This window comes from Mya arenaria, chromosome 11, assembly GCF_026914265.1.
Source record: "Mya arenaria isolate MELC-2E11 chromosome 11, ASM2691426v1".
Classification (NCBI taxonomy): domain Eukaryota; kingdom Metazoa; phylum Mollusca; class Bivalvia; order Myida; family Myidae; genus Mya; species Mya arenaria.
Genome location: NC_069132.1, coordinates 35323875 through 35351737, shown reverse-complemented (window position 1 = coordinate 35351737; position 27863 = coordinate 35323875). Strand labels below are relative to the sequence as shown.

The 27863-nt window shown below is 35.2% G+C and overlaps 2 protein-coding genes across 2 annotated transcripts; one reads left to right on the top strand and one right to left on the bottom strand.

Moving 5' to 3' along the window:
* The first annotated feature begins 5714 nt into the window (after positions 1 to 5714).
* LOC128209765 (splicing factor 3B subunit 2-like) lies at positions 5715 to 20301 on the top strand. Its single transcript, XM_052913964.1, has 11 exons — positions 5715 to 5762; positions 8403 to 8504; positions 12098 to 12126; positions 14779 to 14823; positions 16709 to 16754; positions 16965 to 17066; positions 17967 to 18074; positions 18439 to 18545; positions 18672 to 18864; positions 19171 to 19369; positions 19728 to 20301. The coding sequence occupies exons 1-10, from the start codon at positions 5757 to 5759 to the stop codon at positions 19336 to 19338; spliced, it is 906 nt and encodes a 301-aa protein (XP_052769924.1). The 5' UTR covers positions 5715 to 5756; the 3' UTR covers positions 19339 to 19369; positions 19728 to 20301.
* Positions 20302 to 22459: 2158 nt separating this feature from the next.
* LOC128209473 (uncharacterized) lies at positions 22460 to 24458 on the bottom strand. The gene is made up of 2 exons (XM_052913516.1): positions 24341 to 24458; positions 22460 to 24123 (listed from the first exon to the last, which is right to left on the bottom strand). The coding sequence occupies exons 1-2, from the start codon at positions 24353 to 24355 to the stop codon at positions 23248 to 23250; spliced, it is 891 nt and encodes a 296-aa protein (XP_052769476.1). The 5' UTR covers positions 24356 to 24458; the 3' UTR covers positions 22460 to 23247.
* Positions 24459 to 27863: the final 3405 nt, after the last annotated feature.

The window sequence follows — 27863 nt, the reverse complement described above, 5'->3', positions numbered from 1 at the left end:
ATTATACTAGTATTAAAATACAAACACCTTAGTTGTACAATTAAAATCTCTTAAGTATTGGTAAATGTATTATAATTATATTCCTGGCATCTAAATACGTAATTAACAGATATATAATAATTAATTATTGATAAGACTTGGTTGATTCACATAGTCAATTCTAATAACTTTTATTTGACAGTTCTAACATTATTTATTTATTTTTGAACCATGTTTATTATCAACTATTATTTGCTTGCATGTAATATTTGTGTAAAGCTGTATCTTAGAAGTTTGAATATTAACATTGTCATAACCCTTTTCCACTCATTGTGTACATATATGTATCTGTATAATATGTTGTCTTGGGCCGGAGGCCTTTATCAATTAAATAAATTGAATTGAATTGAATTGAATTGAATTGAATTGTATATAATTTAAATTATGCCCCTTTATTACGCAGAAATTCTTGTTTAGGTTTGCATGTAAGTACTTTTAAGTCAATAACTTTAACAATTAAGTATTGTAAGTACTAACCCTATTTTTGCATATAATGCAAATTTTCCCCTTTATTTTTTGGCTTAGAAATTCTGGTTAATGTTTTGCATTTAATCTAATTTGATAGGTGATCCATGCATGTTTCTCCAAACTATTCAATCCTTAAACTAAAGTATCTCGCTCATGGTTTGTAACATGCATTTTTTTTAATTACGAAATAAACTTTTGCAAATCATAAGGAATGTTAGAACAAAAATACCAAAAGCTGGAACCCTTTAGCAAATGTTGATATTTGTTCAAATATTGTCTTTAATGCACTCTCACAGATTGGACGTTTTGACAACTTTTTTTTTTGTCTTGAAACGAGCCAATTTTTGCGATATTCCATGGAAACCAGTGATATTAGACTGCTGACAAAAGTTCACAACGCAGATTTTTATATTTAAGTTCAAAAATTAATGTTTTATGCATTTTTCTTAAACCATTAGTAACGGTTTAAGCCATAAAACATTAATTTTCGAACGGAAATATGAATATATTTTTTGTCAGCAGTTTTATATCACTGGTTTGCAGATATTTACGCAAAAATTTGCTCTTTCAAAGACAAAAAATAAAAAAGTTGTAAAAATGGTAAATCTGTGAGAGTGCAGCTTTAAAGACCACATTTTCCACATTTTTTAACGCGATTGAAAATTAATTACGGCTGTGGTGTTGCGTGTTTGGTTGATTGACTTCATCACGTAGAGTTATCAATGTATTTATAACAGGTCAACATATCCACCAATTCTACTTTTTTCTTGGCTCTTCCAACATGGGTTCGAACCCTACTAAAACCAAATTACTTTTTAATGCTTTAACTGTTTTTTTTCTGCAATTTCGATATCATAGAGTAAAATAATGATACAATAAGTGTTTTCAGATGCATTACCGGCAAAACTAATTTTTGGTCCAAAAACATGAGCGAGTCACTTTAAAAGCGGCGAGCAAGTTGTCTTTGTGACAGCTCTTGTTATTATTTGCAACAAGGTACAGGTAACAGGCTGATGTGCTAGTTTAGAACTAGTAATCAAACTTGTGTCAGGACATTAAGTTCATAAAACCTCTATGAAAGAGTTGTATTGTTAATATTTCATTTAAAATGCCACTTTTCTTTTTCAGAATGAATGACATGATGAGTGTAAGTATGGATAGGCTACAAGTAAAGTCTTTTGGGGAATTGTCGTTCATAAATAATATTCCTAGTATGTGTTTTAGAAAATCCAAACTTTAATAGCGATCTATGTACAGTTTTTGTACAGTTTATATTATTTTGAGTATCAGTTATACAATTTTTAAAAATAAAAAAGTGCTCATACCTTCTTTCAGAATGCTAACAATATCCTAAGAAAAAGTCAAACGTGGGTAGGTAAAAGGACCCCCAAAACATTCTGGAGAGATAAGGAGGTCGTCATAGCCTGTGTGACGAAGACCAGGGTATGTCATACTTTTAGTCATATGCTGTAAAAATCTGCCTGTTACCACAATGTCATGTGTCAAGGTCATATTTGGAAGTCATTATATATTGGCCGTTTTGAACATCAATGCAATTGTCAATGTCTCAGTCCAAACTTTATCATAAATTGATTGAAAATATGTCCTACATTGGAAGATGTGTTGTTCATGCCACTTTTACCATGGAAATTGTCCCTTTATTATTTTGCTTTAAATCATCTGATAGTGGTTTTGCATGATAACACAAGAAAGTCAATGATTCAGCAGCTTCTTGGTGTATTATATTGATCTACAAGAATAGGAATTATTTTAAAAGCTATGAATAATCTTTCTGGATAATACTATTGTCATCATTGTTGTACTAAAATTCAAATGCATCATGCTTGTAGTAAACACAATTTCACACCCTATTGCATGAAATACATTTTTCTAAAAACATTTGGAAACTAAATTCACTATTCGGTATCAGTGTTGTTCATATTTTGAAAGAAAATATAGCAGTATCAATTAAAACATGCAGGATGATATAAACACAAACATGCACAAATGTAACTTATAATTATGCCCCCCTTCGAAGAAGAGGGGTATATTGCTTTGCACAGGCATGTCGGTATGTCCGTCGGTCGGTCCGTCAGTCGGTCCGTCGGTAGACCAAAGCTTGTCCGAGTGATAACTCAACAATTCCTGGACGTATGGTCATCAAACTTGACATGAAGGTTGGCCTGACCAGTAGATGACCCCTATTGATTTAAGGGCTCATCGGGTCAAAGGTCAAGGTCACAGTGACCTGTAATGGTAAATCATTTTAAAGCTTGTCCGAGTGATAACTCAACAATGCCTAGACCTTTGGTCATCAAACTTGATATGGAAGTTGGGCCTGACCAGTAAATGACCCCTATTGTTTTTGGGGGTCATCGGGCCAAAGGTCATGTTCACAGTGACCTTGAATGGTAAAAGGTTGTCCGAGTGATAACTTGACAAAGTCAGCATCCATGGCCCTCATACTTGACATGGAGGTTGGGCCTGACCAGTAGATGACCCCTATGGCTTTGGAGGTCATTGGGCCAAAGATCAAGGTCACAGTGATCTTGAATGGTAAAAGGTTGTTCTAGTGATAACTCGACATAGCCTGCACCCATGGCCCTCATACTTAATATGAAGGTTGGGCCTGTCCAGTAGATGACCCCTATTGATTTAAAGGCACATCGGGTCAAAGGTCAAGGTCAGTGTGACCTTTAATGGTAAATAATTTTAAAGCTTGTCCGAGTGATAACTCAACAATGCCTAGACCTATAGTCATCAAACTTGATATGGATGTTGGGCCTGACCAATAGATGACCCCTATTGTTTTTGGGGGTCATCGGGCCAAAGGTCATGGTCACAGTGACCTTGAATGGTAAAAGGTTGTCGGAGTGATAACTTGACAATGCCTGCACCCATGGCCCTCATACTTGACATGGAGGTTGGGCCTGACCAGTAGATGACCCCTATTTTTTGGGGGATCATCGGGCCAAAGGTCAAAGTCACAGTGATCTTGAATGGTAAAAGGTTGTCTGTGTGATAACTCAACAATGCCTGCTCCTATGGCACTCATACTTGACATGGAGGTTGGGCCTGACCAGTAGATGACCCCTATTGTTTTTGGGGGTCATCGGGCCAAAGGTCAAGGTCACAGTGATCTTGAATGGTAAAAGGTTGTCCGAATGATAACTCAACAATGCCTGCACCCATGGCCCTCAAACATGACTTGGAAGTTGAGCCTGACCAGTACATGACCCCTATTGATTTTAGGGGTCAAAGGTCAAGGTCACAGTGACCTTGAAAGTAAACCCGACAATTCCTGGACCTATGGTCATAAAACTTGACATGAAGGGTGGGCCTGACCAGTATATGACCCCTCTTGACTTTTGGGGTCATCGGGCCAAGGTCAAGGTCACAGTAACACTTAACGCAAAAAAATCAACAAATTTTCTCCCAGTGATATCTCAACAATGCCTGAACCTATGATCATCAAACTTGACATGGAAGTTGGGCCTGACCAGAAGATGACCCTTTTTGATTTTAGGAGTCATCGAGTCAAAGGTCAAGTTTACAGTGACCTTGAATGCGAAAATGTTTCGAGTGATAACTCGACAATGCCTGCACCCATGGCTCTCAAACTTGACTTGATGTTGCATCTGATCTGTACATGACCCCTTATGATTTTAGTGGTCATCGGGTCAAAGGTCAAGGTCATAGTGACCTTGAACGAACAAATCTTGTCTGTGTGATAACTTGTCAATGCCAGCATCCATGGCCCTCAAACTTGACATTTAGATTTTATGTGACCAGCTGATGACTCCTAAAAGGTCATGGTCCTAACACACTCTTTCCTCACACTTTGAATGGTTATAATCTTAAAACTGTCTCAACGGCATCCAATGTCAGTGACAAACCAGCTGTCATTTCGGTCCATGCATATTTCATTCAATTGTCCATATAATCCTGACAACATGGCACTCAGGGGGGCATGATGTTTGACAAACATCTCTTGTTACAGATAGAGATGGAACAGGGTAGAACCCTGCAGGGCAACCTGGAGGCCCTGCTTAAGGTGACCTCTGATCTAGCAGCAGAGCTCACCAAAAAAATGGAGGTTTTGAAAAAAACTTGTGAGTATTAATTATGCCAAATGAAAATTTAAAACATAAATTAAAGCAAGTAATTTGGTATATACCCATATAGCAAATTCGTATGAAGTTGTACTTTGGGGTTGCACCTTGGAATTAGATGTTCAGTTGATAATTGTAAACCAGAAGTTCTATTCAGTGCAGATACATACAACTTTATATAAAGATTAAAGATGGTTAATAGGAAACATACCATTAATAAAAGGGTTGGGCTTAAGTCAAATTACAGAAATGAGGACAACAGGTTGGGCTATTGAACCTTACTGCAACTAAAGCTATGAAAAGTCTGCTTAGCTTGACTAATTGACCAATAAGGAGAGCTGTTCCAATTGCGATGGCGTCAGCATTTGCTTACCATTTTACCATATTGATATAAGATTTTGCATGTACAGGCATGCTGTCATATCATGCAAATGCATCATTTATGTGATTCAAACTTTAGACCTGTTTTCTCATCTATACAACCTCCTTAAATTATTAACTTAGATTACTCTACCTTGCATACCATACAATTACTGGCCTTAACCTTTTGGCATAGAATTCTGGTTAAAGATTTGGATGATAGCAAACATAGGTTGATATCTCAGCAACTACTTATGTATTGCGTTCTGCATGCCTATTAGTTGTGCCCGTTTATTCTTGACTTAAAAATTCTGGTTAAGGTTTTTTATGTAAGCACATATAAGTCAATAACTTGAAGAACAACTAGTTGATGTAATGCATTGGAGCTTTAATCAAAAACCGTTTGATAACATGGATAGTGCAAACTTTGCCCCTTTATTATTTGACTTAATTCTCTATGCAATCTGTTACAGAGATCCATTTAGATAGTACATGTTTACGGGTCAGTAGAAGAAATGTAATGTTTGCAAGTATAAAATGTGAATAAAAATAAAATATATTATTATTCCTAAACAATAAATATAAGTTGCACATGCTTCATAATTGTATGTGTTTTAAAGCAAGTGCTTTTAAGATCAATATGACTGAGGGCAAGGGACATGGGCAAGTGATGGCATCCATTTTGGTTTTTGTTTTATCACCAGAATACATGTTGTTGTTATTCAGCAGAAAGATGCCACTGAAGTGCTCCAAAATCTGGAAGATTATGAAGGAGTTATGAAGGTAACAACTTTTCAAGTTCAATGCTTTGTTCATATAAGCTATAAATATAAATGTATACATTTAATTCTACCATATCATAAACAATAATTGATTTTTTTTATGAAATCTGGAAATATATACTTTTGTCATTTAGATAATTAACTACAAGTTCTATGTTTAAATGCTAAAAACATAGCGCGACTTATGCATATTTAGTCTTTCAGTTAACTAGATGTGTAAATACATGTATGACATAATTTTTTAAAAGACAAAACAGTTATAGCAATGTCAAATAGTAAATTAAATTTATCAGTCAAACACAGTATTTACTCTAGCTTAATTATTAAAACTTGATGCACTTTTGTGGACATTATTTATTGTCTTTCACTTTGAACCATGCGGTCTTTTAATCTTTAAGAGCTCAATCCCTTCAATGATATAAAGCAAAATCTATTTAACAAAAAATGAAAAGAAAACGCTGAGTTAATGCCTCAGTCACAGCAATATGTCATTTAAACATCATTTATAGTATACTATAGACACTTGTACTTTTATTCTTTATGAAGTATCGACCAAAGTATATAATACAAATTGTTGTGTTTACCTTGTACTGATGAAAGAAAATACTAACACATGGATACTTGCAAATCACTCGGCCAATATGAAATCATCTAACTAATAAGAAAATATAAACATACTTTAAAGTATGACATTTCATTTGTTAGTTTGTAAGCTTAATGAGATGGCATTGGTAGAAATTTATGATAATGGCTGATGAGCAATATGATTGGCTGTGGAATGTCACCTGTGATAATACTAGGGAGTGTAAGGTGATTGGCTTAGGCAGGCTTAGGCATTAAGCATAAGATTATATGTTCATACCATACATGGTACTGGTTTAAGGTTACAGAAATCCCCTAATTAATCAGTATTTTATTAATTTGCTATAATGTATTCATATGCCATTTTATTTGTAAATTTGTAAACTTAATTAGATAGCTTTAGCAGAAATTTATAATAAGCAATATGATTGGCTGTTGAACATCACATTGGTAATAATTGGTGATAATGCTGTTAATTGATTGGCTAACAGGCTAATGCATTAAACATATGCTAATACCATACATGATACAGTTTTAAGATTAAACAGTTAAATTAAAGATTTACTTCTTAAGGCCACACAAAAGTAATGTTGCGCTCCTCGGATTTATGCCAAATAAAATGGAGTGAGAGAGCAAAGAACAATTAAAATACAATTTTGTCAGTTTTCATTAAACTGAAAGTGAGCGAAGAACGAAAAATATTTTGTCCTTATAATCAATATAAATAAGAAAGATTGTTCAATATGATTGCCATAAACCCATTTAAATGCAATCTTGAACTGAACCTGGATAAATAAAATTTCTAATATAATTCAAACCAATTTTAATATGGCTATCTTTCATAATAAAAAATAACCCTGCTTTTAGTTTGAAACAACTTCTATAATTCACTATAACAATCATTTGCAACTGTTTTTAGACATAATCATTTTTAGGATTATTTTTGTAAAAAAATGATTATTTACAATGGCATCATCAAACATCAAACATTTGCCAAACACCCCCTCCCTTCACCACCCCGGAATACCTAGGTAAGGCCCATTTCCCGCTATTTTCAGTGTGAATACTAAACCACTGCAAAAACTTGGCACTGCGGGGTCACCTGAAAGGTAAAAACACTGCCCCGTTATCCCTAGTATACCCAGGTGGGGGCAGTGGTTACAATTGACTGGTCATAATCTCGGATAATGTTGCAAATGAAACCACAATTTAAGGTGATAAACGTAGGCTTACCTATGTTTTGGTCAATCCAGACCAGTCTTTAAAGCGCTATTGATGAAAAGATATTTGTTCATAACTGTAGTTTTGTCAGAATTCGGTCAAAAATGAGCTTAATGCATCAATTTGGACCAAACATTGACTCATGTTCCTGTTACGTTGAGCTGTCATCTTCAGCATCGTCGTAACAAGGTTAATTTTGGTCACTTGTATTATAACTTGAATAAAATAATACTTAGTTGATCATTCTGATTTTCAACTGAGTTTCTAGCAACGCAAAATAATAGCTGCCAGTCTCAGATACACATGCTTTATTGCATAATTATATCTTCAATGAATTATTCTTTACTGCATGAGACAATGAACAATGACTTCAAGCATGCTCAAAGCATATTTATTGTCAAAAATAAGATTTAATTTCCAAAATTCAAGCCACATTGTTTACTGGAAGCTGACATTTTGATTAAATTTAATGAAACCCATGCTAAATTGATCAATATACAGTATAAAAACACCATGCATCGGTAACTTCCCTTTTCAGAAACACATAAACTAGCGTAGAAAAATTATAATTGATTATTTTTCAGCCTTTTGAAAAATTATTACCTAAAAAAATTTGAATTGCAATCAAAATAACAGTGCGGGCTCACAATTTTATTTTTTATCTTTTACTTTTTCAAAAATTAGGAGCGTTAAATTTGCGGATGAAACATCTTTTTTGTGTGGCCTTAAGTGCAAAAACGTTTTTATATTCACTCAAAATCACTTTATCTAGCCATGGTATGTAGCTGCCATCCTTGCTGCAATGTAATATTTCTTAAGGCCATTACTCTCATTGTAGCAAGTAGCTGACAAGCAAAAAGAACTTTTACCATTCCTGGAGAGGAAGGCAGTGATGGAGTTAACCAAGCCACTACAAGAGGTATACACTCATGATTCAACCGTAAGTGATTCATTAGTGTTATTGATATATGTCAATTTCAGTTATGCCACAAGAATGTCTGAATCTTTAAAATATATTTAATTGATGAATCTAACCAAAAAAGTCAATGCCGGTCTGAGTCTTCACAATGTAGTCAATTGGTCCCAACCCTACTCACTATAGTTGATGGTCCAAGTCTACACACTAAAGTCAACGGTCCAAGTCTTCACAATATAGTCAATGATCCAAGTCTTCACAATATAGTTAATGGTCCAAGTCTTCACAATATAGTCAATGGTCCAAGTCTTCACAATATAGTCAATGATCCAAGTCTTCACAATATAGTCAATGATCAAAGTCTACACAATATAGTCAATGGTCCAAGTCTACACACTATAGTCAATGGTCCAAGTCTACACAATATAGTCAATGGTCCAAGTCTTCACAATATAGTCAATGGTTCAAGTCTACACAATATAGTCAATGGTTCAAGTCTACACAATATAGTCAATGGTTCAAGTCTACACAATATAGTCAATGGTTCAAGTCTACACAATATAGTCAATGGTTCAAGTCTACACACTATAGTCAATGGTCCAAGTCTACACACTATAGTCAATGGTCTAAGTCTACACACTATATATAGTCAAAAGTCCAAGTCTACACAATATAGTCAATGGTTCAAGTCAACACACTATAGTCAATGGTCCAAGTCTACACAATATAGTCAATGGTCCAAGTCTACACAATATAGTCAATGTCCAAGTCTACTCAATATAGTCAATGGACCAAGTCTACACACTATAGTCAATGGTCCAAGTCTACGCACTACAGTCAATGGTCCAAGTCTACACACTATAGTCAACGGTCCAAGTCTACACAATATAGTCAATGGTCCAAGTTTCCACACTATAGTCAATGGTCCAAGCCAAGTCTACACACTATAGTCAATGGTCCAAGTCTACACAATATAGTCAATGGTTCAAGGCTACACAATATAGTCAATGGTTCAAGTCTACACAATATAGTCAATGGTCCAAGTCTACACAATATAGTCAATGGTTCAAGTCTACATACTATAGTCAATGGTCCAAGCCAAGTCGACACACTATAATCAATGGTTCAAGTCTACACACTATAGTCAATCGTCCAAGTCTGCACACTATAGTCAATCGTCCAAGTCTACACAATAAAGTCAATGGTCCAAGTCTACACACTATAGTCAATGGTCCAAGTCTACACAATATAGTCAATGGTCCAAGTCTACACAATATAGTCAATGGTCCAAGTCTACACAATATAGTCAATGGTCCAAGTCTACACACTATAGTCAATGGTCCAAGTCTACACAATATAGTCAATGGTCCAAGTCTACACAATATAGTCAATGGTCCAAGTCTACACAATATAGTCAATGGTCCAAGTCTACACACTATAGTCAATGGTCCAAGTCTACTCAATATAGTCAGTGGACCAAGTCTACACAATATAGTCAATGGTCCAAGTCTACACACTATAGTCAATGGTCCAAGTCTACACACTATAGTCAATGGTCAAAGTCTACACAATATAGTCAATGGTCCAAGTCTACACATTATAGTCAATGGTCCAAGTCTACACAATATAGTCAATGGTCCAAGTCTACACACTATAGTCAATGGTCAAAGTTTACTCAGTATAGTCAATGGTCCAAGTCTACACAATATAGTCAATGGTTCAAGTCTACACAATATAGTCAATGGTTCAAGTCTACACAATATAGTCAATGGTTCAAGTCTACACAATATAGTCAATGGTCCAAGTCTACACAATATAGTCAATGGTTCAAGTCTACACAATATAGTCAATGGTTCAAGTCTACACAATATAGTCAATGGTTCAAGTCTACACACTATAGTCAATGGTCAAAGTTTACTCAGTATAGTCAATGGTCCAAGTCTACACAATATAGTCAAAGGGTCTGAGTCTACACAATATAGTCAATATTCCAAGTTATACAATATAGTCAATGGTCCAAGTCTACACACAAAAATCAATGGTCCAAGTCTACACACAAAGGTCAATGGTCTACATAATATAGTCAAAGGGTCTGAGTCTATACAATATAGTTAATGGGTCTGAGTCTGGACAATAAAGTCAATGGGTCAGAATCTACACTAGTCAATGGGTCTGAGTCTACACAATATAGTCCATGGGTCTGAGTCTACACAATATAGTCCATGGGTCCAAGTCTATATTATATAGCCAATTGGAGAATCTTCAGTCTAGAGTCTACGCAATTAATTCAATGGGAGAATGCAAAACCAATACTTTGTCCAAGAAGTAATTGCATTGAAAGAAACTGATGGTTAGCATTTTCCTCCAAGATCAATTTTAATACTGCTTTTAGCTGGACTATAAGGAGAGCTATACTACTCACCCGAGCATCGGCGCCGGCGTCACACCTTGGTTAAGGTTTTGCATGCAAGCACACATAGATTAAAATCTCAGCAACTACTTGAGGTATTGCATTGAGACATTATACAATGGTACTCAACCATCCAAACTTCTTAATTAACCAAGTTAGATAACTCTAGTTTGCATTTAATGCAAATAATAATTATTTGACTTAGAAATTCTGGTTACGGTTTTGCGTGCAAGCACACATAGGTTAATAATTGCATGGATACTTGATACAATGGTACTCAACCATCCAACCTACTTAATTAAGTTAATAACTTAATTAAGTTAGAAAACTCTAGTTTGCATTCAATGCAAATCATTGCCCTTTATTGTTTGACTTAGATATTCTGGTTAAGATTTTGCGTGTAAGCACTTGACCATCCAACCTACTTAAATAACCAAGTAAAATAACTCTAGTTTGCATTTAATGCAAAATAATTGCTCTTTATTAATCAACTTAGAAATTCTGGTTAATAAGGTTTTGCATGTAACTACATTTAAGTCAATATCTCAGCCAATACATCATGTATTGCATTGAAACTTTACACGCAGGCTCCCAACAATTTGACATTCTTATTTAATCAAGTAAGATAACTATATCTTTCATATAATATTATTTTTGCCCCGTTATTATGCGACTTAGAAATTCCAGTTAAGGTCTTGCATGTTAGCACACAAAGGATAATATCTCAGCAACTACTTGATGTATTGCATTGAGACTTTATACAATGGTTTTCAACCACCCAACCTAATTGAATAACCAAGTTAGATAACTTTATTTTGCAAATAATGACCCTTTATTATAACACTTAAAATTTCTGGTTAAATTTTTACATGTAACCTGAAATCATTGAAATCTAATCTACCGGTAACAGTGATCCATGCATGTTTCGCCTAAACTGTTCCATCCTTACACTGAAAAGCGGCGGAATGGTCGAGGGCACTGTCTCTGTGACAGCTCTTAGTTTTTATCATTGTCTTCTTGAACAAAATATTTGCAGTGCAAGATAGGTTTTAAAACGTTACCTGAGCAGTACTCATAGTTTTAATTTGTAAGCATTAAGTTTGAGGCGATGAGGATTTCATCATGGCTATAGAAATCTAAAATTCAGCATCTTGTAAAGTGAACAAATCTAAACTGTCTATTTTTCTCTTAACCTTTTTTACTGCAGGCACTGCAGAGGGCTACAATTGTGTCACTGTAAGTATGTTTTATTAATATAAAAAAAATTAGACTTCACTCTGTATCCATTTCAACTACCGTAATCACTCTGTTGTCTTCACTTAATTATGATCATCATTATGCCATGTTGAACCTGGTGTACTATATAGGTTAATGCTAAAAGATTTTTAGTTTTTTAAATATGCAATATCATGTTTATGTCATTTCACTTACAATGATTAAAGCAAAAAGAACAAGCATATGATTTGTTACCCATCATTGGGTCAAAGGTCAAGGTCACAGTGACCTTGAGGGCAAAGAGCTTGTCTGTGTCATAACTTGACAATGCCTGCACCTATGACCCTCAAACTTGACATTTAGGTTGGGGGTGGCTAGTTGATGACCCCTATGTATTTTTGTCCAATTGTCCATATATTTCTGACAACATGGCACTCAGTGGGGGGGAGGGCATAATGTTTGACAAACATCTTTTGTTTTCTAAAGATTCACAAAACTAATCATGATGTATGTTTATTTAGCTTCATTAATATACAAACAGTATTATTTTTATATAATATCAGTTGACTGGTTTGAACTGTGAGGCTGTATCTCCTGGAATTGCATGCAGGAAATCCATACTCCATGAGACCACAGTTAAAAAAGTGTATCGCAGATCTGACCCCAATTTCTCGAAATTCTTAAGCTTAACTGAGGCTTAAGTTGCTTATTATACCCCGACAAACGAAGTTTGAAGGGGGTATATTGGAGTCACCCTGTGGTCGGTCGGTCGATCTGGGCCGTCAGTCGGTCCGTCGGTTTGTCGGTCAGTCCATTGCAATTTACCTTGTCAGGAGCATAACTTAAAAACTACTGGATGGAATTGGATTAAATGATAGAGCATAATGAGAGGAAGTGCAGTGTACAGTAACCATAACTCTATTCTTGCTTATTTCTGAGTTATGCTCTTTGTTACTTTTTCTTGTCCGGAGCATAACTTGAAAACCATTGGATGGAATTTAATAAAACTTCATACAGTGATAGATCATAATGAGAGGGAGTGCAGTGTACAGAACCATAATTCTATTTCAGCTAATTACAGAGTTACTGCCCTTTGTTACTTTTTCTTGTCCAGAGCATAACTTGAAAACTATTGGATGGAATTTAATAAAACTTCATACAGTGATAGATCATAATGAGAGGGAGTGCAGTGTACAGGAACCGCAATTCTATTTCAGCTAATTACAGAGTTACTGCCCTTTGTTACCTTTTCTTGTCCGGAGCATAACTTGAAAACTATTGATTGAATGGAATTCAATAAAACTTCATACAGTGATAGATCATAATGAGAGGAAGTGCAGTGTACAGGAACTGCAATTCTATTTCAGCTAATTATAGAGTTACTGCCTTTTGTTACTTTTTCTTGTCCGGAGCATTACTTGAAAACCATTTGATGGGAATTTAATAAAACTTCATACAGTGATAGATCATAATGAGAGGAAGTGTAGTGTACATGAACCGCAATTCTATTTCAGCTAATTACAGATTTAATGCCCTTTGTTACTCTTTCTTGTCCGGAGCATAACTTGAAAACTATTGGATGGAATTTAATAAAACTTCATACAGTGATAGATCATAATGAGAGGGAGTGCAGTGTACAGAACCGCAATTCTATTTCAGCTAATTACAGAGTTACTGCCCTTTGTTACTTTTTCTTGTCCGGAGCATAACTTGAATACTATTGGATGGAATTTAATAAAACTTCATACAGTGATAGATCATAATGAGAGGGAGTGCAGTGTACAGGAACTGCAGTTTTATTTCAGCCAATTACAGATCGAGTTACTGAACTTTGTTACTTTTTCTTGTCCGGAGCATAACTTTAAAACTATTGGATGGAATTTAATAAAACTTCAAACAGTGATAGATCATAATGAGAGGGAGTATAGTGTACATGAACCGCAATTCTATTTCAGCTAATTACAGAGTTACTGCCTTTTGTTACTTTTTCTTGTCCGGAGCATACTAAACCTGAAAACTACCGGATAGAATGTAATAAAACTTTATACAATGGTACAGCACAATGAGAAGGAGTTCAGTGTGCATGAATCATTATACTATTATAGCAATTAACAGAGTTATTGCCTTTTTCTGTTGTTGTTTTTTGTCAAACTTTTGTCCGGACAGGAACTTAAAAACTACTAGATGGAATTTCATAAAACTTCATACAATGATAAATCATAATGAGAGGTGGCGTTCGGGGATATTAATCACCTTCAGTGATAGCTCTAGTTTTAATTAGCCTAAATACTTACTAAAAATGGCTTTTGTTAAATGAGAAATGTCTTATTGTCATAATCATTTAGAATATTCCTACATAATTTCTAAAAACTCTTAAAGAAGTAAATAATACGCATTTTATAGAACAATAAAAATAGTGAGATTAGCTTAATCCTGTTATAAGAGACTGGGGACCATCTGGTGTCTAGATGCTGTAAATAAATTGCATGAACTGATTTCAATTCAAGTGGACTGAGATGTTTTGTTAAAATGTGGACTCAGATGTTTTGTTAAAACGATAATTATTTGGAAAAGAAATAATGAAACCATCATAACAAATTCAGACATGCTCATACAGAAGTTCCAAAAAGAAATAAAAGTGATACAGTTTTAAAAATACCTCATTTGTTTCAGGAGACGACAACTGAAGGCATCAAAACGACTTAGCCGCCAGTCAAGGTGGGTTTGACTCGAATGCCTTTTACTTGAGTTGTTAACTTTCTAAACATGTTTATTTAATCGACCAAAAAGTGGACTTTCTAAACATATCCGAAATTATTAAATTGGCCTGATAAATCTTTTATTTGTTAAGAATATTGGTCAAATTAGATAATAAACATTTGCAATTTACCATATAATGCATTATTTATTAAAATACTATAAAACACCAACAGGAAGTATGTTTAACTTTTTATGTCCCAGACAGTGGACTTATTAAAATCACACCGTCCCTCCATCTGTCCGTTAGTCCAGCTCAACTTCTTTTGTCCAGCCTGTAACTTTCTTCTGTATGGACAGAGTTCTTAAAGACTTGCCATATGTGTGTGGCATATAAAGACAATGTATCACGTTCAAGACCTGTGAGCCTACCTTCAAGGTTACACTTAGGTTTTGAATACTATGGAATGCTGCATATAAGGACATAGAGTATAGATGGGTGTGTCCAGGCTGTAACTTTCTCATGTATGGACATATTTTAAAATAACTTGTCTTAGACATACAAGATGATGTGTTCTGTGCAAGACCCTACATCTAAGGTCAAGGTCACACATAGTCTTTGAATACTATGGAATGCTGCAAATGAGACATAAAGTAAAGGTTAAGTCGTGTCTGGGCTTTAACTTTGTCATGTTTATGGACAGATTTTAAAATAACTTGCCACATGCAAACGACCAGCTATATCGGTGATACATACTGTCATGTGGTCTTGCGAGGATAACAGCCATATTGGTAAGACATAATGCCATATGGTATATCAAATGCACCAGCCACGTAAGTTAGACAATAATGCCATTTGGTTATGCGAAGGAATCAGACATGTTGGTATTAGACATAAAGCCATGACTGTGGACTTTTAAATGAATCAGCTATATTGGTTAGACAAAATAGATATTTAACTGCTATTTTCATCCTTTTTTTATGAATTGACATTGTTCAAGGTTCAACGTCACATTCAGGGCATTCATCACATACAGTGACTGCTTTTGTTCCTTCTGCATAATGTTAATAGTGGCTTAAAAGTATACCAATATTCAGAAGCATTTAAAACACAGTGGATGGTAAACCAGTGTTATAATATAGCATGTTTATGCCATACGAAGGTTATCTAAAATTTAGTGGTCTTCTATATAAGCCTACAACGCCTGACTCATGAAATGTCATTTGAGCAGAAGGTATTTATAGCTCCCACCAATACCTGAAGTAATAATAATTGTTTGTATTTGTCCTGTTTATTATCAATGTATTTCAGTCAACTATGTATCACGTACACTCCCCATATGCTAGCAGATTAAAGGTCTTTACAAAGTATATAGAATAAATGGGCACATTTTTCTTACAAATGCTGGTTGAATCTTGAGGTGACAAAAATCAAGGATCACAATGCCATTCACCAGGGAGGGAAAGTTGGGACAATTTGGGATTGTGTATGATACTAAATCTTTTATGAATTCTCATCAATTCATAAAGAATAATTTTGCGACAAGAGAGCCGATAATTTAGACCTGTGACCTGCACTTCATACGTCTGCTGCCAATGCCGGATTATAGTGGTGTTCATGCAGTTTACCATAAGCCCATTTTAAGTAATATATACTGTGTGCTAAGAAAGTTTCATGTTTAATACTTAGTATCAACTTCAGACTTATATATCCAATATATATTTGCTCTTTTGGTATGACCTTTGTACACTTTATCCAGTAAAAGTTGTATAAATGGCGTGTATTAGTGCACAGACATAACCTGGCTTTTTCCTTCACAATTGTGATGATAATGCTTTTCACAATCGATGACTTCTATCATATTATAAAGGCATACGCACATGGTATATGTGATTTATATTTCAGAGCCCATGCATCCCAAGCTAAGACAACGACCAAGAAGAGAAAAAGGGTAGGAGATAATTCATGACCAAGCTAAAGCACACTATTTTCACTTTGTATTTGCCAATCGTATAGATAGTTCACCATATAAAACATACCTAAGTTTCTTATATTAGTTTCATATACTGAAGCTAAACATGCAATAATACTTTTGTCCAATTACAAATTATGTCAAGTTGCTGTGACAATTGTTATCACCAACATTTATATATTCACCAAGCATCAGAAGGGAGATTCCACTCCCAAGGCCAAGGCGCAGATTACATCAAAGGCTGAGACAGAGATTGCTTCAATTAGAACAGAGACCCCACGTTTAGTAACGGTATTTATCAAAAACAAATAGCACAGTAGCACATTCAGAAAGTATTTTTATTCAATAGCATAGATAAATTGTATTTGAAACCTTTAGTCTAGTTTAATTTAAACATATTTATTTTACAACGATTGTGAAAAAAGGTTTTACAACATTATTTTAATCACTCTCGTTGGCATGATTTTATGCAAGAGTGTGGTCTTGCCATGTGGAGGAAACAAGAGAATGCGAAAAAAAACACACTTGTCTGGCTTGGTGACCACAAACCAAACCCACATGCACCCAAGCCAGAAATTGAACCCGGGTCACCGAGATGTGAGTGGGCTAACCACTGCTCTTACTGGACAAACCTTAAAGCAGGTCACTATCACCATCTTCTTTAGCTGTGTTAGACCACAAAATAACTTGCAAAACATGATTATTATATGAACTCGATTTGTGATCAACATGTTCAGTAAATAGTTTTTATGAATGATAAATGATGATAACTGGAAAAAGAACTAAAGACTTGTTAATTATAAAATGCAAAATAATAAACTTTAGCATGTCATAAATGTAGACAGTAAGAAGTTCATGAAGATTGATAACAATATTAATGTTTGATGATCATAATTATATGCTGCTGCGATATTTGGGACCATGTCCCAATAAAATATTAAGGTGTTTTTAATTTTCTGTTATTCTACTTTTAAGTTATCTCTAACTGGTTTTCGAAGATTATTTATGTCTCATGTGTGACAAATTGTTTTTCTGTTACTCGTAATTTTTTTTTTAATAATCTTCTTTTGAACTTGTATTACATGTAAATACTATATGTAATACTATAGGATTTGGCAAGAGGGACTCGTACCAAGAAAATTATTCTTCCAAGCATGTTGTTTTTTATTAAAAATAAACTTTCATTTCCAGGCCTGTTCATTTAGTTGCCATACTGATGGGTTGGGTAAACCTCCTGTTGACGAGACCAGAAAACCACTGTACGGAGACGTGTTTGGTACAACAAGTGCCGAGTTTGAGGTAATTGGCTGGTGTGGTGTATTCAAGTGTGCCGCATTTACTAATTACACATCTTTAACCTTTTTATTACACATCTTTAACCTTTTTATTCATAAAAACCTTTAAAATGTGCTTTCAATAGGGTCTGGCAGACTGATAGTGTTAAGCATATAATAAATGATGTAATAAAACAACCCAAATATTTATATCAGTGGAGACTGTTTTCTTATTTGATTATTAATGTATTGAATAATAATATCAACTTTCTTACATAACATTTTCGTTATGCTGACAGGTGTAATACAGGTGAATAATATGCTCTTATAAAGATTCACAGTCATTGTAAAATGAATATGTTTGAACTAAACTGAAATAATTCAAACAGGATGGTATAGATCAGAGCCATTGGGGCGAGCTAAAAATAGAAAGTGAAGAAGAAAACAAGACGGAGACGGGTCCTGATGATACAGGCCTGGTCACTCATGCTGAGGGGTAAGTAGATAAAGAGTGGGTATGGCTGTCAGGGCTTCCTGTGATGCTTGTAAAGACATAAAATATATTTAAAACTAATATTTAAAACTGAAAACAGTCTGTGTATGTTTATAACTATTTTTTCAGGTTTGTAACCCTGAGTGGAATGTCATCAGTGCCTGTTGGCATGGAGACCCCAAGAATTATAAATGTGCACAGGATTGAGGACGCCATGGATCAGGGTGGAGAAACTCCAGTCCTCTACCAGGTTATCCCTGAGAAGAAAACTAGTGCTGGAGGGGCCATGATGGGCTCCACACATGTATATGATATGTCTGCGGTGAGTTTGGATGGATAATAGTAATCGAAGTCCCAATGTGTAGCTAAGTAACAGAGAGGGTGCGAGTTATGTGTGTCAAACTTCGGGTATTTTATTATAAAGGTCTAAAGAGTGATTATGTTAATGGACAGGTGTAGTTAAAAAAACAAACACTATTCATTCTGTAAAATATTTAATAATAAGGTAAGTTAAACAACATGGTAAATGAAACAAACTTACTTTGAAAAAATGGTCCAGAGTGATGTTAAACGATAAGTAGCTTAACCTTGACGCCATTAAATCTCACAAACAAATTTTAACTTGCAGGTCCCTGTTGGCGCAAAGATGCCCAGAGAAAAGGGTCCAACAGAGGTTATTGAGGTGGCCTTGAGATCGGAGGAGCTTCACCTTGACACGGTAGCCTTCAATACAGGCGAAGTACAACCAGACGCTCTGGAAACAACAGTCACATCAGGAGAAAGAGGACATCAGTGATATGGTGGCAGAACATGATGCCAAACAGAAGGTATGGGATGCACGTTTTTGCAAAGTTGTACAAAAATAAAACTATGCAGTTTCGGAAATTTATTTAAAATCCTATTTAGACATTTTGTGATTTCCTATTTTTCAATTGATTAAAATAATAATCCAACTCTTATATAATGGAATTACCTAAAAACAATCAACATTTTGCATATTAAAAATTCCATCAAATTTCTATTTCTGTAGTTATTTTGAAAATGGAATGGTTTTTTTTTTTTTAAATTAAATTTATTCAGTTGGTACCAGTATGTGAACAAAATAATCAATAATTTTTTTTCCTAAACTGAAAAAATAATGATTTTTTTTTTTTTATCCTGATACTTAAATATTCTGTTTTTCAGAAACTGATGAGGAAAAAACAAGAAGAAAGTGGGAAAGCCGTGAAAAAAAAATACAAGGAGTTTACATTCTAGTTTTCATCCCCTGTGACCAATAACAAACATACTCCCAGTTTTCATTTATCAGTAACATTATAAATTTACAATGTATGTTGTAGATTAGTATCAATACTTGAAAATGTTATGTACATCCTCGTGTCATAGGAAACTCCATATAATTACCACATTGGAAACTCCGATTCATTTCCTCAGGAAATTCCATTCTTTGTTGATAAGTTCACACTAGTACGATTAATACAGGTGAATTTTTGCTGATGCAGGGACTGTCTACTTTCTGTTGTGAAATATTTTGTGGTGGTACACAAACTGTTATGAAATACTTGAGGTCATTTTCTGAAATTAGGCATGAACTCTAGGAACAATACACAGTTATAACATAACTTATATAACCATGTTTCTTGATTAAAATGCCATGTGTATTCAGATTTTTGTTAAAATGTATAATTCATTTTCAAAGCATTTGGTTTTTGTTGATGAACCCATTGGTAAAAACAATAAAGTCACCTTGAATAAACAATGGCAAATCAATTTTACACCCCCCCCCCCCCCCCCCCCCCCCCCCCCCCCCTATGAATGAGGGAGACATATTAATATTGTTGTCTCCAGTCAGTCGGTCAGTCACATGAATTGATTTTAAGATCAGTAGGTCAAAGGTCAAGGGCGCTGTGACCTTCAGGTGAAAACGATTTGTTGGGCTTGATAACTAAAGAACGCTTGGACCCAGTAACTTGGTATGCAAGTTGGTCATGACTGGGTCAAAGGTAAAGGTCGCGGTGACCATGAGGTGAAAAAAGATTTACTTTCACTTATGAACACCACCCAGGATCTTCACACTTACTATGCCTCTTGGTTATGACTAGTTCATGACACCTTTTGATTTTGGGATCAGTAGGTCAAAGGTCAATGTGACCTTGAGGTCAAGAACACTTGCATCGAGGAACTTTATACTTGGTACGCCAATTGGTCATGACTACATGTAGTTGCCTCAGTAGGTCAAAGCTCAAGGTGGCGTTGACCTTGAGGTGAAAAAAAACACATTATATAAATATATACTTGACACGTCAGTTGGTCATAACTAGTAGATAACCCCTATTGATTAGATCAGTAGATCAAAGGTCACGGTTGCAGTGACCTTTAAGCGAACAACAGTTTCCAAAAATAACTAAAGAACACTTGCACCAAGGAACTTTAATATAGTTCCTGATGACTAGTAGATTACAACGGTTGATTTTTGGATATGTAGGTCAAATGTCAAGATGACTTTGAGGTGAAAAAACAGCAGTTTCCGCTGAATAATTGGAGTATTTACCTTTGGTCATGCAAGTTGATGACCCCTATTGATTTTGGGATCAGTTTATCAAAGGTCATGGTTGCGGTATAGGTCACAGCGACCGTGAGTTTAAAAAAAAACTGTTTCCGCGCAGTAACTCGAGGACGCTTGGACCAATGGACTTTATACTAGATATGCCAGTTGGTCACGACAAGCAGATGACCCCTTGATTTTCAGGCCAGTTAATCATAGGTCAGGGTGACCTTGAGGTAAAAATGGTTTCATCTGAATGATAAAAGAACGCTTGTAGATGAATCATACTGTTGTTGAGGTCAGTAGGTTAAGGTCACGGTGACCTTCAGGGGAAGAACATTTTGGTGTTCGTAGATCACACTTATTTCCGTTCAATAACGTGAGAACGCTTGGACCCAGGAACTTAATTCCTTGGACCCAGGAACGTAATTCCTTGGACCCAGGAACTTCATACTTGGACCCAGGAACTTCATTCTTTGGCATGCAGCTTGAGGGTTATCATCGGACATAGCAAAAGCAGAATGACCACTTATTTATGGCATAGACTTGTTTTGGAATATGTGACATATCCGTATGAACAATACTTTTCCAGGACATGTGGCATATACGTTTTTGTTTTGAAGGGGAGTAGATCGAGGTTCACAAAATGTGACATATAATTTGTAACAAACGTGTGAGGAATTCGTACTAATATGTCACACGTGTTACATATTTGTATGAGTGAAAATTACGCCTCAAAGGTCATAACATCGGTCAATCAATCGCAAAAAGAGCATGTGGCATTTTTGTTTTGGAAAAGGACTATGTTTTTCAAAGAGATTAAAACAACAGACACTAGATAAGTGTCCGTGTCCAGACAGTATATCAGTAGAATGTATGCAACGAGATTCATGCCTTTTTATCTTTGAAACATGCTTTCGAAAAGAACTTTCAGTGTGGAATGTTTATGTGGATTTAGCCAAAAAAATGACTAATAGTTGTGTGTAGCCTCTTGGATAGGCAATGCCATTGGCAGTCATAGTTTCGATCTGAAGTTGGAAAACTAAATTGTAGTAAAGTTTTGTTATAAGAATATCAGGTCTGATGTTGACCTTGCAATGCTTAATAATAAGATAAACTCGTTCATGTAGCTCTTGTACGTAGTTGCTTTTTCTGCATAGAAAAACACAACCTACAACCTTTCGTAAATCATATGTGTAATAGTTTTAACTTTTGTAATAGTTAATACATTTGTTTTTAAGTCCCTTTTTACAAACGATGTTGTCAAAAAGAAGCAAGTTTGACAACCGAGGCTTCAGAACTTGGGAAATTATAGGAACAACGTCATGAAAGCGACACAAGAAAACAAAACAATTATTTGTTAAACGTTTTTGTTTTTTTTTATAACTATTACAGTTCAATTATACAACCATGGAAACAAGATCATATGTACAATCATACTCTTATTTAATATTAAATTTTGAAATGTTTTAAAATCTGTTCCTTTCATTTTGAAATATTGTCTTTAAATTGAATGTCAATGTTTAAACGAGGATACAAAATAAACATGCCCAAATTTCTCGAAACTTCTTAAGTGTCTTATATAACAGGATTAAGCTAAGCTCACTATTTTGGTTTTTCTATAATTTGCGTTAAATTTTATCTTTAAGAAAAAAATTAGACTTTAAGTGTAAATTTTTAGCTTATTGAAATCAGTTTATTAAGCCGATTAACCTTTAAAAAATCAGGGCCAGAACCCTATTCAATAATGAACTAAGTCTGAGTTTCAGACTAAAGACTCAGAAATTCAAAATCTTATTTTCATTGTTAATTGTACTGCAGAATGTATGGTGAATTTTGCTGAACATATTCCAGATGACAGGTTTTACCATTGAATAACATTTTTTTTCAAGAAAACTACATCAACTATTTTCCAAAACATTTAAATAATCAGCAGTTCTGAATCTGAATCTTAAACCCAGATTCAAGACATTCAAAAATTTGATTGCATGAAAATAAACAGTGTCAATTGAATATAAAAACAGGCCAAAAGAAACCGCATACATTGTAAAATTACGAATAAAAACATGACATATATCAACAATAACACATTGGTATCACCATCCCAGAGTCATTTACACAACCATAGAACCCGTGTTTGATTTTCCTGACGGATGTAGCTTAAAACACCACACGTCTTCCGTCGAACCAGCCGTCCAGTTTCCGTTCATTTCCCTCGGTGGACAAAAATGTCTCTATAAGCTTCAACCAATCTTGCATTCTAGCTTTCACGTAAGCCCCGTCGCTCTCAGCATACCTGTTGAAGAACTTTTCATCCATGCAAAACATTTTCCGAACAGAAACGTCTGTATCTTTATCCAGAGTTCTTTCACCATGAGCTGCCAACATGTCTATGATACTCTCAGCCAGATTCGTCTCCCCGTTTGCTGGATCTGCATCCATCATTGACGGGGACTTGCCCCGCCTACCGTCCGCGTCTTTAGGAAAGAAATATTCGGGGTGATGAGTATTGCTACAGTAATGATGCTCAAGCGCCAATTCCCACTCGTGTTTCTCCCGTTCATCGTCAATTTGTCTGTATCCACCTCGCCCAAACATCACTGCATAGCCTAATAGTTCTTTATCGCTATATTTACTTAGATCATGTATTCTGATACGGTTCTCCATCTGCTCCGAAAATTCCACACCGACCGCAACACAAAGTTCATAGCACCGCCTTATCCAGTACCGATGAGATGTTGCCTTGTCGAGTATTAGCGGCACATTCCAGCGCCTGAGTGCATCGTATGTTGTCGCGATTTTTTCATCGGTCGGATCCGTGGCTGTTAGCGCCACCGGCTTATACGTGTCGGCAACATATTCTCGTATGGTGTCCTCTTGCTTCTTGTCCAGCCTAACGCCTGAACCAACTTTTCCACTTAGCCATTCGTTAACCAGACGAAAAAGAGCTTTGAAATAGACGGTGTGGGACACGCCTAGGAGCGGTACAAAGCTTCGATCCTCTGACAATGATTCACTAGGAATTTCACGCGATTCCTGTAGGAGAAATATTGATAAATAATTCAAACAACAATGTTATTCATTAATTCATTCAATTCATTCATTCATTCATTCATTCATTCATTCATTCATTCATTCATTCATTCATTCATTCATATGAAAATTTATTTATTTATTTATTTATTTATTTATTTATTTATTTATTTATTTATTTATTTATTCATTTATTAATAAAAGTTTTATTATAACATACCATTCGATTCGGCATTCTGAACAAAACAAATGTTGGTTAATATTCTCAATGTAAACCGTAGTATGAATGTTAAGAAATATGATTGAGATTTTATTTTGCCGCGTTTTGGTATTTCCCATAGTTAAGGGAGTAACTAAGAGTTGTAAGAGGAAATGAAGTAGTAAGGAAAGTAACCTATAAATACACCGCTACGTCACAGCATATTGGCCAATGAGCTATTTTAATACTGTGTACATCTATTATTTTCCTTTTTTTTTTTCAATTTTCGTAGCCATCGTTTGCTTTATATTATACAAAATGACTTGTATCAATAATAGTTTACTATTCAGTGTACGTTTGTATTCAGCTAAGACGTTTTTTATGTTTATGTAAGAAACCCAGTGTTAAATGGTGACCTAAATTTTGTCCATTGATATCGAAACTGAAAGTGGATTTTCAGGCGTGTCCGGAAGTCCCGCTTATGTAAATAATTAAATTTCCTATGTCATCTTTTTGCCATAGTATAGGATATATCAACTGCTCGGAAAAAGTAAAAATGTAAATTTACATAACTTACAAATGCATACTATTTTAGAAAGACACGTTTTCATTTAGATTGTTTTTTAATCTCCACATCGGGACTCCTGGCTTGACTTGCCCGCCTTCTAAACATCTGATAGCTCTTGCTAGTCGTTGCTATTGCACGTGCATTTCTGAATTTTAAAAGCTACTGAGCATTCACTTGAAATTCTATAAGGAAGTATTACATGTATTTAAATTCTCGAACACGAGAACGTTCTAGTATACTGGCTGAACGGAATATATAATCTACGAAAACATTATTACGACGAGGAACACTTACATGTTGCTCATAGCTCTGACGTCCCATACTATTTTCCAAAACAGTAGGCACCGACTTCTCACGTCCATGCCTCAACGGAGCATATAAACGGACAGGTGCTGTATTAATTAGAGCTGAGCATTTGAATTCCAATTCCCACCTATTCCGTCAGATTGACAATTTTCTTAACTGATTTTTATTATGGAAGAAAGAGTAATGTCATTTAGTTAAAAAATAAAGATAAAGATTGGAATGAAAAAAATAAATATTTTCAAAACATACACTACCTGAAAAATTGCCAATTCAGGTGAAATATGGGATATATTCTTAAGGAATAAGCAATTTGTTGAGCAGATGTCTGGAAACCAGTTATATAAGACTGCTGACAAAAAATCATATCATTAAAAAAATCTTCGAAAAATAATGTTTTATGGCTAATAGTGCTACTAACGCTTTAAGAGGCAGTTTTCCAAGCAATTGAAACCTGTTCCAAAGTGAAATATCTTATATGACTAAATTTAATACATTGATGCCAATATAAGCTGATTCTGAGACAAACATTAAAACAAAGGTCAAAACTTTCAATCTTTGAGAGTGCAGCTTTAAGGAAACAGCATATATTGAACATGCTTACCCAATTTGTCATGCCATAATGACTATTGTCTGGTATCATATTAAAAAAGAAATAAAATGCAGGAAGAAAAAAAAACATTTTTTTTTTTGAAAGGAACATAATGGCAGTGTTCTACACTTTTTCCATTTTACCATGAAATAAATCCGTATTTAACAAAACATCAGATTGTGTTTAAAACACTTTGGAGGAAAGTAATTTAATCTTCAAACAATTTTTCACACCTCATACCGGCAAAGCCACTTGTTTCCAATATAAATACATGTAATTTAATCATTAAGTATTTTTTTGCGTTGACAAAACAAATGATGTTCTTTCGAAAGAAAGGTATCAAAGAGCTTCCATATCGAATTTTATTTTATGTGGCCCATATATAAATGATTCGAGTCACTTTGAATCTTTTACTTAAATGAATTATTCCTTTGCAGAAAGGCAACCTTTTTATTATTCACTAGAAAAAAACAATTTTACTTTAGTTCGCACCAAACGGAATTAAACTTGAGTATCCATCGGTTTCATATTGGATTGAATGAAATGCATCATGATTAAAAATTTCGGGTGTAGCAGAAGTCTTTTTTTGTTAAATGACTCGCATGAGTTTTAGAATGAAGATTTGTTTTGAGCTGGAAAACGATGATCGCGAACTCCGGCCGGCCCCGCCGGTGAAGATGTATGGAAAACTGTAACCAGGGTATATATATGTCTTCCATGACCGAGAGTTAGATTTAGCCAACCCGAGCGTGATGGGCCAGTTTTGCAGAAATAAGGTTTTCTGGGATTCCACATCTAACATCCTTTGCGAGGGTTGGGATGAACGTATCTTATACAAGCGGTCATGGTAGATGTTTTTCTCCGACATCAGTCAAACAAAATATAGTAAAAATGTATTTAATTCATTTATACATACGAGTACTTTTTTTATCTTTGCCCGTGGGCAAGATAAATATTTGGATCTGGGGTGGGAGAATAGACATTCAACTGTTGCAATAGGCCTGGGCTGCTCTGAGAACATGAATACTAATATAGAAAATACCCCATCAATGTGACATTATGAAACAGACGTGGGAGCAGTCGCAGAGCAGTGCCAATGACCTTTCAGAAACGGTCAGTACCATGGGAATGGGCAAGGAGTTGATGAACAAGATGAAAGGATCCAGTCGTTTACATATAAGATCGTCGATCTAGAAACAAGAGAGCGCATGCGGAACTTGCTCATCAATTCGATTAAAGGAATCACACAGAATTGACACACATGACATGGTAAATGACTTTTTGAATGATCAAATAAACTAAATCCTAGTGATTTCCATATTGAAAATGCTATTCATCACGGTCACATCAGTCGCCGAAACGCCAACAACATATCCAGGAGAAAAATTAGAGTCAGATGAAGAATCTTTCCCATATTTCACTGTAAGTGGTAATATTTTATGTTTTTTGTTTTTTTTTAAGAATGAAATCTTGGAAATTAATTGGTCTTCATTCTAAACAATCTTCAATTTCTGTATTTTATTTTTAGTCTAGGTGACATTACTCTTTTCTCTCTATCAAAAATCAGTTGAGGAAATTGTAATTCTTGCAGAATAAGTGAAGCTTCGCTTAAATGGCACCTGTTTTTTTCCTGACCTGTGTTAGTTTTATCCATGCCACTATATTTTATAGTTTATTTACGTCTCATCAATCTTTATCAACACTTTAGTTAATTTCAATAATAATAATTATAGGCTTCTCGGAGACATTCGATGAAGCATGGAGGCGTGAAAAGTCGGCGTCTGCGGTCCCGGTAAATAATTTGGAACGTCAGAGCCGTGAGCAACATGAACGTGTTCCTCTGCCTCGTAGGTTGGTCGATCCGCCATCATGGCATGATTTTCTCAGATAATATGCTGTTATGCACCAATCAATTGTAACAACGGCCCCCAGGTCCGGGGAATGACGGGGATTTTGACTTTCGGTCCAGCCAACCCCGACTAAAATCCCCACCAAATGCCCGCGCACCCAAGGGACCTTAAGTAAGGCCCATTCCCCGCTGACTTCGGGGCCACCTTAAAGTTAAAAACGGCCCATTTCCT